The 13,134-nt window shown below is 37.7% G+C and overlaps 1 protein-coding gene across 2 annotated transcripts in view; it reads right to left on the bottom strand.

The window, feature by feature from the left end:
- Nucleotides 1-1,431: 1,431 nt before the first annotated feature.
- PTDSS1 (phosphatidylserine synthase 1) overlaps nucleotides 1,432-13,134 on the bottom strand; it is a 54,959-nt gene continuing 43,256 nt past the window's right edge. For both annotated transcript variants that reach the window (XM_038388505.2, XM_043507567.1), the window contains exons 10-13: nucleotides 4,766-4,865; nucleotides 4,243-4,311; nucleotides 3,609-3,678; nucleotides 1,432-2,065 (exon numbers count right to left, since the gene is read on the bottom strand). In XM_038388505.2, coding sequence (XP_038244433.1) covers nucleotides 1,956-2,065; nucleotides 3,609-3,678; nucleotides 4,243-4,311; nucleotides 4,766-4,865 — 349 coding nt within the window. In that variant the 3' untranslated portion in view covers nucleotides 1,432-1,955. The remainder of the gene's footprint in view (nucleotides 2,066-3,608; nucleotides 3,679-4,242; nucleotides 4,312-4,765; nucleotides 4,866-13,134) is intronic.

The following is a 13,134-nucleotide window of genomic DNA, read 5'->3' on the forward strand; positions in this document are numbered from 1 at the left end:
ATAGGAAAAACAATTCACAATGCCACCCTCAGTCTTCCAGTGACTGAATTATAAACAAACGAAATATAAAAGTAACAAATTCAAATAGCCAAAGAAACTTGCAAATACATTCAACAATAAGCAGCATGCTAAGAAAAAATGGAGATGCCACAGACCACAGCATTGGTAATATAAATGAAAAAAGAATTTTTGTAGAAAAATCCAAAAAAGTCTTCCAGACCATTTTTCCTATAAAATTCAACATAGTTGCAGAAAAATGATATAGCAGCCTTCAGTACAATTTAGTTCTTAAGTTGTACATTTGTGTTGGACTGAAGAAAATTTAAAAGGGCTTCCAATGAATTAGGCAGCAGCGTAAGTGTGTTCAAAATGTTGATAATCTGTGGCACATAGGTCATCATGGAATACACATAGGATGTTTTTCCTATTTACAGTATCACACACTTGTATGATAGTCTTTACAGCATTTTATAGTACATAACTTGTGGCAAATCACAGTAACATTTTGCAGAAATTAAATCTTAGTTATTACAAGGACTAGTGACTCATGGATGTTATTTATTTGTCTTAACCTGTCTGCTTTGCTGAGTTCTCTAGGGTTATAGGCCCCACAACCCAGTTGGCGCGCGCGCACACACACAAAAAAATTCTGATAACTTAGAACAGGAACTGACTGATATCGCAGGTTTACTTAAAGAACAATCATTATGCTAGCTGCAGTTTGAGGGAATCACCCACTTTGAGATCATAATTAGGATGGATGTTTCAAATATGTGGTTTATTTGCTGTTTGCTAGCATGTTAGGAAATAGGAAAACACTGTATAAACACAATAATATTGTGCGACACCTTCTACTCTCAGCAACACAATGAATCTTTACGAATGATTGTAAACTTACAAAAAAGTGAGCTGCAGTACTTCGTGAAGAAGCTGCCCTATCACCAGACTGGGCAGTACCAAAAGCCCTCAAGCTGCCTTTAACATGAATCTTATTTAAAACTTGAGGCAAAGCAAGGGGCAAGTATTTTACAAAGTATGATGCAACTGAAAGAATAATGCCTACTAGTATTGTACACAACACTACGTGCAGCTAATGGGCAGCAAATACATAGTGGTAAATGTGCGGGGGGAGGTGTGTGTAAACTGAACAATACTACATCTGCCCCTGGAGTCAACAGGTACAGCCCTCACTACTGTGTAACAGGTTTCATATATGCACTGGTACTAGGCTTTAACAAACGGGATAGGGAACAGAATTAGAAACAAGAAAACATTTGAAATTAACTCTGCAATCTTTCTAAGAAACCTGGACACATACCCCAGTTGGTAAAATCCTGCCACCGAGTGGAGAGTGTGTCATTAAATAAAAATGAGCAATTGGATAGAAATATGGAATTTTTTTAAAATACTTAAAATAAAAAGAACCATTAGTATGGAAAAGTTTAGTTGTCTGACTTTAATCAAAGATTGCGTATGTTTCAAACAAAGAAACTAATCAAAACAAAGACACAAAAACAGCCAACCAATCTCCTGGCGTTCCCCTCCCCTAAATCAAACAACCCCCCCCAAACATCTGGTCATCGTCCATTAGCCTTTGGGTTAATGTTCTCAACTAACAAAGATATTAAAAATGCAAATCGGAATACCTGAACATACACCTTTACATACCTGCCAAGAGCAAACTATTTTTCCTTTCAACATACTACTACTTGTTTCTGAATGCCAGGTGCTGAAGAAATTAGATTTATGTCAGTGAATGGCACATGGCAACAGGCAATGATCTGCAATACACTGATGGCTACATCTTAAAAGGTACTAGACCCTTCAGTTGCTGCAAACATTTCCCCCCATCTTCCACCTGTTTTCTTATTAACCTTCTAACAGGGAATTCAGAACCAGGTCCAGTTTTCCTTCTCATGTCTAGGCACACTCTGGAATATCTTTAGAGACTGATCTTATTTCTTGCCAATTCCATTGGTTACTTTTGTTTTGGAATGACGATTCCTTCTTCTAGATGAATGGCTCTCGATGTTGCCTGAATGTTTTGGTTGACTATCTTCAGTACCTACAAAGAAATCAAAATTCATTTAAGATTTGGAGCTGACTGTTGAAAGCAATTCTTCACTGGTTTAGTTTTTAAGGTTTCCTAGATATGTAACATTTAAACTAATTATTTCAGGCTGAAACTATTTGTTTGATACTAGCACTCCATCTAGTGGCCCAATTAAAACATTTATTCTGTCAGCGTCTGCAAGGCAACTTCAAAAATTTAACAAATTAAAATGTGATGCAGAAGTGTCCCTCATTTACACTGATGTCACTCATTTTAATTTGCCATCTCCCTCATACTGTTGATAATTATTGACATTTAGAAATTAAGAACCATGAACCTGACGTTGAAGAGAATTATGGAACGAATCCTCACATCACCAAGTTTCCTGCATGAATAATTGTTTAGTATCTCTCATTTTGGATCTTTGTCACACACATTGGGCCTGTGCAGGTGGAGAGGTCTGATGATGATTAATATACACTGGCATTAACCTTGTGCACACCTTAGCAGAAAATTTGCTATTGAGCAGATAACTCTGATGAAGTCAGGGGACACGGTCAAAGTTTTTAGACCAACATTTAGAATTTTTCTTTTTCTATGCTTGAAAAATCTATTTTAATGTATGTATTTTTTAAAGAAATCAATACGCTTGTTTAAATAACAAACCAAAAAGAAATCAATACAGGCAACCTAGGAAATCTGTGTATGCAACTGAAGAAAAACACATGTAAGTGCTTCAAGTGTCAGGACTCCAGGAAGTTACAATGAAAAGAAAATATTGTTTTAACGTTGTAAATACACGTGGAGTGTAACCTCTGAATGGTAGTTTCCAGATGCTAATCTTGTCCCTTTTCCACAGGAAAGTCCTCACGAAAGTGTAAGAGGGAGAAAACAGGCTGCCTACTTGCCTGTCATTGCAATAAAAAGTGGCTGACTTACTATCCATGTGGACCCTGCTGAACTGCATTAAGTTTGTTACTTAACTAATGCACTTTTGATCTAGTTCTCTTTGAAACAAAATGCACATCAATAGGGTCCACACAGACAGCTAGTCTGTGGCAGGCTAGTGCAGGGTAGACTGGCACCCCAACTTGCCATGAACTAAATGTTCATGTAGTCAAGCCCTTAGTAAGTGTCAGGAGGAACATAAGCTCCTGGGCACATACCTGCCTGCTCACTAATAAGCAGGCATAAAAGCACATTTCACATTGTTCACTTGAAGCCATACAGGGGATGTTTAGTGAGAAAACCTGCCCAACAAGGTTGTGAAATTCTCCAATCTCAAATATTCACTGTCAGGAAGGAATGGAACAGCAACAGGTGGAGGAGCCATTTGTTCCATTAAAAATTGAATCACATTCTAATGAACGAAAAGAAAATCAGTGGGGAAAAATAAAAGTGGCTTTTGCAGCTTATTTCTATATGCACTTGAATTGAGAGGGTCAGAAAGTAAATCAAATAACCTCTACTGCAGGTTTCTCAAGCTACATTTATTAGGCCTGAGCTGTATTCCCAGTGATTCGACACTGAAAACACGCATGCAAAGCAGCAGTACCTTTAGTGAATTTAGAATGAAGCCATGAGGCATCTGGGCTGTATGGGCTGTCCTCGCTTTCCGACAAGGTCTGTAAAGACAAGGAGGACACACATCATGGGGCGGCTGAGTCAATCTCTACTTCTCCTCTCCGCTACATTTTCGGTTAGGATTCGTAGCATTAAAACTGCAGCAAGAATTCTGACGAAAATGCTAATGGAAGTAAAGGCCTTTCTCCATCTCATTATCAAGCACAAATAGCTGATACAACAATGGGACCGTAAAATGGCAATAAAGCAACAGCTCCAAGGTGGTCTGTCCTTTAACAAAGCTTTTCTCAATATTTTTCATATTCTTCTGATTTTTTCACATAGACAGTGGAGACATTAGTTATTTATTATTCCAGTCTTTGATAAAGTTCCAGCCCTATTTCATATAGCTAGGATTACAGTGCTCCTTGGAGACAACACCACACTTCGGGCTCACTCCAAAGCCAACCGACTTCAATGGAAGTGTTTCCAACTCACTTCATAGGACTCTGGATCACACCATTGATTCCTGTGTCAGAATTCTCTTTACAAGAACTTTATAACAACATGGCTTTGTTGCAGTTTAATTTTGGCTTAAAATAAAAACTGAGTCCCCACCAAAGTACCTTTTCTCGGTGGCCATAATACTCCGCATACCAAACCATTCCATATAAACACAGGAAAGTCGTAACAGCCTACAAGAGGGTGGAAAAAACAACATAAAAATGTTTATAGAATCATAGAATATCAGGGTTAGAAGGGACCTCAGGAGGTCATCTAGTCCAACCCCCTGCTCAAAGCAGGACCAGAATTTTACAGAACTTTGGGCCAAGATCTCTACTGGTTTAATTGCACTGAGTCAATGCAGCTACTCCATTTGAGAGAGTTTGGCCCTTTGTTTCTGAGAATATTAGTAAATCCAATTTGTTTATTAAAGAAAGAGTATTTACAAATTCATAGTAGCATCAACAATTTTCTAAGTATTAGGGCTCACATCTGCAACTCTTACTGGGTTAAGAAGTCCTTACTTACTGAATTCAGCAGGAGTTCTTGTATATGTACAAACTACTCAGGTACATAAGGTTTGCAGGATCGAGGCCTCAAGGCATTGCTGGGCATGGTGTTTCATGAGCGAGAAGTCTCACTTACCACACAAAGAAGCCAAAACACAACATACAATATTTGTGTTTTGGAGAAGAGCTCTTGACCAAACTTTATGCACACAAAAGCTTCAAGGAAACCAATGACTCTGTGGGTAGAGAAAGAAAAAAAGGTGAGGTTATAAATACTGATGAGGTAAAGAGTCTGGATTGTTCACGCTAAATAAGCGGTAGCTTTAGCCAGATTTCTGAAATTCTCTGCTTATCCATGGTATGGGCACAAAGGGTTCAATGACAGTGAAAGCTTCCCCACACTCTCTGCTAATACGCCTCCATCTTCAGCTGCAGGGATAAGATCATCATTCCATTTCTATGTCCACTCAACCCACAGGTTCTCATTGAGACAGTCAACAATGAGGCAACTGTACTGTGGACACTTGCCTACTCCATGCTGGACTGACACCACCAACTCATTTCGTGCAGGCCAAATAGCCATTAGATGGTAGATGGTAGCTACTTTATCATCCAGGAATCGTTTCAGTTGGGGGTCCAGAGGTGAAAAGCCATTCCCAATCCCCTGAGCCACCATTCACTCTGGGTGAGTCCCCAGGCTGCTGGCTCCAGTAGTTAGGTTTGATAGACATGTGAAGGTTCTCCCTCAAATTCTCCATCCAGCGGTAAGATGGGAAGAGTAGAAGGAGGGTAGCAAGAAGAAAGGGTAGACCTGCCTATTATCAGACAGCCAGTTCCCTCTCCTAGCTAATATGCATTGGGACATGAGTAGTGGCTACACACATATCTGAGACTATGCCTTCCTGGCAGAAGGAGGGATTCCAGAATTTTGACCCCAAGTACACACATGAAAGACATTAAAAAGGAAGGTCCAGATCCTCAGTAAATCAGTGCAGTTCCACTGCCGTCAAGAGAGCTGCACTCATTTACACCACATGATCTGGTCCTGCAAGTTTGAAAACAAAGAGAAACAACCTTAATTTTATAAGATTATCTCTTACATTTATGGTACAACTGACATATCTGACAACATCCAGGAAACAAAGCTTCCACACTTGCTAAGTAGCAGGTGACACAATATCACTAACATACATGACTAATTCATGGATCAGGCCATAGGTGAGAGAAGACAGAGCAGCTCGGATAGCACCAAGCAAAGTAAATTTGCAGACAGAAAACACAGCTTCAGAAAGGGTAGGTTTTTCTGGTTTGTTCTTTACAGGAAGATACCATATAAGTGAATATGAAAATTGTAGGACAACAATGCAACATTTAATTTTGCACCTTGGAGTGCAATTATTCTTTTGATGACTCCTATAAAAATTTGCATATATAATTTGCAGCTGCTTACACATGTAAAATTGTTTGATCCAAGTGATACTGAACATTGTACATTTATAAACACAAATCCAATTTAGGCATAGCAATAAACCCAAATACTTTGTTATAAGACAAAGGGTCAAGTACTGACTGCATTAGTCATTATTAAACATCCTTTTAAAAGGCTGCAGAAAGAAGGGCTTTTTCAGATGCCATTCTTATACCAAAAAATATTCTTCACAAAGGCTGTCAATTTAAAATAGGTCACCAGTTATCAAAGACATCTATTTTAGTCAGTTTATAATTAAATCTTCAAAAGCTCATGGGAACTTGGTGAGAAACTACCATAAGGGGTATATACAATCTATAGCTCATGAGACAGCTGGATAGGCACTGGTACCTTAGAATTTCTTATTAACTTGTTGAAACTGAGGTTCTCTAAGAACAATAAAAATAAGTTTTCTCTTCAGAAGTGTGTCCAGAAGGAACTATGAAAAATTAAATGAGACTGATTGGCTTACAATAACAGTATGCTCACTAAGGACTGGAAAGACTACAAAGAGATGTTATCAGAATATCTGTGAGGGTGTTGGTGGGGGGGGAGGGGAGATTTTGTATGACGTCACAACAGTAAGAGTGTGTGCATGAGGGGAGGAGGGAGGGAGGACAGTTAACAGATGCCTAAGCAACTACTGGTTTACTGGTCTTCCTAAAGAAACCAACAGAGATGAGGAGTCTAATGGAGTCTCAGGTTCTTATACAGTGGAGATTTCTAAAGCAGAGGATATGAAAAAAGAAGGACTTTTAGTTCTGGTCATCTACCTCAATCTCCATTGGTTGCAGCTGTTTGAGATGCTGTTTGCTCAGCAGACATCTATCCCCTCCTCAAACCTCCTTAAAGAGGATATCAAACACCCCACAAAATGCAAATTTTTCTGGAATCATGACCTTCAATCACCCTCACTCATCTAAAACTGATGCTTTAGAAAAGAGAGTAGATGATGTTGAAGATTTCACAAGAGACTGGATGCAAGACCAGAGCGAAGTATGAAGTCCGTTAGTGGAGTCCTTATCAATTCATTGTTAAATAGAACTCTATGAAGAATAATTGTGAGAACACCAGAGCTACCAGAAAAAGTTGAAGGACTTGGTGCATATGCTCTTACATTCCATAGTGATAGGCATCTTCAGATACTTTTTAGCATTAGAAAGCATTGGGTCAGAAGTTTGAAATGCTATTCTGTGTTCTAAAGTTTTTCAGAACGCATTTGAAATAATGTCTGGGCCCCTCCATCTGACTCATCCCATCTTTCTAAAACCCATATTAAGCACAAATTGGAAGGCAACAAATAAGAAAAGGAGCATGAAGGTAATCTGGAGTCACAAAGACACCTTAAAATTATGACAAAATATACAATATTTGTGATCTTGCAAAGTCTATTCAGATGCACAGAAGTAAATCTTTGACTTGTCAATCAGGGTATTTTCTCTTCAGGGAGAAGGGAATTAGTTCTTTTTCTTGTCAAAACTTTCTGTAGTTGATCAGGGAGAGAAATGCACATTTTTTATTTTTATGACAAACAGCCACTTTTAAACAATTCAATTGAGAAAAATAATTTGATTGGGCTAAGTAGGGTGATGAATGTGATAAAAAACTATAAAGAACAAAAATAGAACTTCTGAAGAATCCCTTTCAGATTCTGTTCTTCCTGAACTTCATGCAGGTTTTGTTTAAATATGCTATCTGCATTATCCCCCTTATTTTAGTGAAACTTCTATGTTCTTTCAAATGATCATTTACATTTTTTTCCTATTTTAAGGATGATTTTTTTCTGACTGCTCAAGGAAGTTTTTTTTTTTTTTTAAATTTGTGATGAAGCTTTTTCAAGGGGAGACGAGGCTGTTAAATTCAGCTAGTGGTAAAGTTTCTGCTCCTCCTACTTCTGAATGTTCAGATTTATAAGCACAAAAACACAAACTTATGTCCCTTTTTGGCAATAATTTTTTTTAATAATTTGATTTTATCTGACTACAGTCTAAACACTTCCATAGTAATCTATTTACTAGACAGCTCTCTTCTTACTAAGGAAACTTCTATTTAAATGTTCTTTAAAACGCATTTTCTTGCTGATTGTCAGTCACCCTATTATCTTTTTACAAACCAGATATCAATGACTGAGACTATTAAATCCCCTTCCATGCACAGAGCTTCTTTATACATTTTGATTTATAAAACACACTTAACCTGACGCTCCAGACGTACACACAATGCAGTCTTTAAAAACCCCGTACAAAACAAAAGTCAAGTTTAACCTAATCTGAATCTACTCATCCTTACTCAGCCCTGAAAAAAAGCCTACAATAAAGAAACAGGGTTTGCAACATGCTGTAAAGGTCAAAACCTGTGTCAGACCAAAAGAGTCTGGGGAATTTCCACTGTGAACTTCATCTTCCCAGCCCCCAAATTATTATTTCTAGAGCTTGTCATCTTGAGCGTGTCATCACAACCTCTGGGTTAAAAACTAAGAGGAGAGGATCTTTCTGAGATACACAGAATACAAACAGTAAAGAGAGCGTTATAGATCAATGCCAACACCCTGACTTCCATGAGACGGAAGCCAGTAGAGTCTCTGCAATGCAGGTGTAATGTGCTTCCTGCAGGAACTACTGGTAAGGAGGTGGGGAGCTGCATTCAGTACCAGCTGGAATTACCGAATTTGTCTTCATAATTCTGTCAAGGCAACATTACCCTCTTGTAATTTCATAATCTGCCCTAAAATGGTAATGGAAGAACTAGACTTTCCATGCTGAGCTAGATAACACAACTGTACAGAAGTATGTTAACACAGGTTTTGAGGCAATAATGAACAGTCTAGCAAACTATGAACTGTAGGGTGCATTTTTGGATTCATGTACAAAGGTGCATGTTTCTAATCTATTATTGACATTAATGAGGGTTCCTGTGCTTAAATCTCCATAGATGGACATTAAAATACAGTCCTGACTGTGAATACTCGAAGGATACCTTACACTTGTTGAAGGACCCCAGACTGTCACAGGTTTCACAGTAGCAGCCGTGTTAAGTCTGTATTCACAAAAAGAAAAGGAGTACTTGTGGCACCTTAGAAACTAACAAATTTATTTGAGCATAAGCTTTCGTGAGCTACAAATAAATAAATAAATAAATAAAATTAAAATAAATCAAATAAATTTGTTAGTTTCTACGGTGCCACAAGTACTCCTTTTCTTTTTGCAGACTGTAACAGATAGTGTGTCCACTCTTCTCCCAAGAAAGAACAACGAAAGGAATCCACCAATACCACTAGTCAGTTGGTGAGAAGGGCCGCTACTGAGCATGTTTGGTTTTCTCCCTCAGAAAGGGGAATGTCTGCACTGATCCATAAAGCTTCAAACCTCCAACAGTCCATGGAGATTGAGAGGTTTTACATCAACAATATAAACAGACATTTACTTAACTAAAATGATACAGTAAAACTACATAGAGAAAAGATAGCAAAAAGGATACTGTACTTCTTACATTTTTCATCTTTTGTCAGTAGTACATAAGAACACTAGACATTTTCCTATAAGAAGCAAGCAGAAGCTGTTTTAACAATGGTTGAAAATAAATTTTAAAGGCAACTCCCCTTCAAAATAAATTTAAAAGAAAAATCAAATGATCACAGAGAACAAAAAACAGACCTCCGTCTGCATCAGGTAAATCAATTTTGTGGACAAAAGAAACGATTAGACATTTAAGAAGGACCAGAAGTTAAATTGTGGCTCTCTTGAAGTCACTGGCAAACTCTCCTCCACTTCAGTGGGACCAGAATTTCACCCTGGTCTCTACCTAAAAGCAATTATTCAAGTCCTTACTGGTCCAAATACTTTGATTCTTTTAAAAAAATTTAATCTAAGGGACTATATCCTGCTAAATTCTTCCACTTCTCTAAATGATATAGTGATGCCAAGCAGACTACTGTTCACATTCAATCTCCAAGAGGCACAACATTACCAACTACTCCATAACAGTAAGGAGTTTCTTGGCACATTTCCCTTTGGTGTACAAGTACACTGATGATCCATTAGTGTATGCACATTCATGCCACGTCTTGATCCATTCTTTAAGAAAAGGTTTCAGAGTAGCAGCCGTGTTAGTCTGTATTCGCAAAAAGAAAAGGAGTACTTGTGGCACCTTAGAGACTAACACATTTATTAGAGCATAAGCTTTCGTGAGCTACAGCTCACTTCATCGGATGCATTTAAGAAAAGAAACCTAATCCATCTTGTGAAAGATTAAACAGCTTTCTCTGAACAGAAGAAAGTCAGTCTATCTTAAAAGAATCAATGACATATAGCTAAAACCTGCCTTTTATCTTCCTATATTGTTTGGCCACATTTGTTCACATGTAGGACCCACTCAAGAAAAAGAAAACTTGAACTTGTACATTTAGCATCAAGAAGCTCTATCCCTCAAACCTGCAACCAAAACCTCAGAACCTAAATTAAAGCCTGCAGTACTCTTAAGCACCCTTAAGATGATATATGAATATAATAAAGTTCCTTCATTGAACACATAATAGCTCTTCAGTGAAGACTTTTGCTTAATGTTCTCACCAACTTTGTGTGGGTATTTCAGGTGCTAGAAATTCATTGCTTAAAAGGGATGTCCATTTGTTCAGATTCTTGTTTAACATTTTTATTCTACTAGTGCTTGTTATATAAAATATCCACACGCAGTTCAAAGTCTGAACCACCCCCTATGACCTAGCTATATTAGGATTTTATATAATTTACAGGATTGCCAACCACAAGCATACCAATTTTTGTATATAAATGAGATTAAAAGAAACCAAACAGCTTTTAGGTTTTTTATTTACTTTCTTATGATTGAGTCTTTAGGGTTCACATTTTCCAGTTTTGTTCCACATTTGTGAGGGTTATAAACTTCCTTTTAAATGAAAACTAAGATTCTTACTTAGTCAGATGATTCTAGGAGCTTGGGACATCAGAGAAACACCAACTACCATATGACTTCTGATAAAATCACAAGAGTTGGCATCAATATTAAATGTATACATTTGTGGTTCCTAAGCACTGTACAAAATTAAGGAACATAAAAGCCTAGAACAAAATGGTATATTAGTAAGCAAAAGTACCCAAGTTCAAAGGACTGATATATGAGTGTGTGACCAGAGGTCTGGAGCCCCACTGGGGGGGCATGAGACGTTTCAGAGGGTCCACCAAAATAAACCAGAGAGGGGCCAGCATTAGACTTGCGGAGTGCCCAGGGCAGAAAACCGAAGCCTGAACCCCACCACCCTGGGCTGAAGCTGAAGCCTGACCAACTTAGCTTTCCGGGACCCCCTGTAGCATGGGGCCCTGGGCAACTGCCCTGTGAGCTACCCCCTAACACTGGCGGCTTTTAATATAATGGATATACAGAAAAACAGTTGTGGCACAGGTGGGCCGTGGATTTTTTATAGCATGTTAGGAAGGCCTCAGAAAGAAAAAGGTTGAGGACTTCTGCTGTAGAACATCTTAAATTGCAGTGTGAAATATGCCATATACTGTATTTTGATTTTCTTTTATCATTTCTTCCAATGTTTTGTACTGTGCTAAACAATATAGTGCACAAATAAATAGGAAGTGACACTCGTTTGGGGAATCTTCTGAAGTTTCAGAGTTTAACTGAAATTAAAAAAATTAATCACGATTAATCATACTGTTAAACAATAGAATACCAATTGAAATTTATTAAATATTTTGGATGTTTTTCTACATTTTCAAATATATTGACTTCTATTACAACACAGAATACAAAGTGTAAAGTGCTCACTTTATATTATTTTTATTACAAATATTTGCACTGTAAAAATGAACAACAAAAGAAATAAGATTTTTCAATTCACCCCATATAAGTACCATAGTGCAATCTCTTTATCATGAAAGTGTAACTTACAAATGTAGATTTTTTTGTGTTACATAACAGCACTCAAAAACAAAATAATGTAAAACTTTAGAGCCTACAAGTCCACTCAGTCCTACTTCTTGTTCAGCCAATTGCTAAGACAAAAAAGTTGTTTTACATTTATGGGAGATACTGCTGATTGCTTCTTATTTACATCACCTGAAAATGAGAACAGGCGTTTGCACGGCACTTTTGTAGCCAGCATTGCAAGGTATTTACATGCCAGATATGCTAAACATTCATATGCCCCTTCATGATTCAGCCACCATTCCAGAGGACATGCTTCCATGCTGATGATGCTCATTAAAAAAAATAATGCATTAATTAAATTTGTGACTGAGCTCATTAAATATGCCTCCTGTTCTGTTTTACCTGCATTCTGCCATATATTTCATGTTATAGCAGCCTTGGGTGATAACCCAGCACAAGGTCATGTTAAGAACACTTTCAAAGCAGATTTGGCAAAACGCAAAGAAGGTACCAATGTGAGATTTCTAAGGATAGATACAGCACTCGACCCAAGGTTTAAGAATCTGAAGCGCTTTCCAAAATCTGAAAGGGACAAGGAGTGGAGAATGCTTTCAGATGTCTTAAAAGAGCAACACTCCAATGTGGAAACTACAGAACCTGAGCCACCAAAAAAGAAAATCAACCTTCTGCTGGTGGCATCTGACTCAGATGATGAAATGAACATGCATCAGTCCGCTCTGCTTTGGATCGTTATCGAGCAGAACCTGTCATCAGCATGGACGCATGTATTCTGGAATGGTGCTTGAAGCATGAAGGGACATATGAATCTTTAGCGCATCTGGAATGTAAATATCTTGCGATGCCGGCTACAACAGTGCCATGCCAATGCCTGTTCTCACTTTCAGGTGACATTGTAAACAAGACGTGGGCAGCATTATCTCCTGCAAATTGTAACCAAACTTGTTATTGCTGAAGTAGGACTAAGTGGACTTCTAGGTTCTAAAGTTTTACATTGTTTTATTTTTGAATGCAGTTTTTTTTTTTTACATAATTCTAAATTTGTAAGTTCAATTTTCATTATAAAGTACTTGTATTAAGTGAATTGAAATATACGATTTCTTTTGTTTTTTACAGTGTAAATATTT

Source organism: Dermochelys coriacea, chromosome 2, assembly GCF_009764565.3.
Source record: "Dermochelys coriacea isolate rDerCor1 chromosome 2, rDerCor1.pri.v4, whole genome shotgun sequence".
Taxonomy (NCBI): Eukaryota; Metazoa; Chordata; order Testudines; family Dermochelyidae; genus Dermochelys; species Dermochelys coriacea.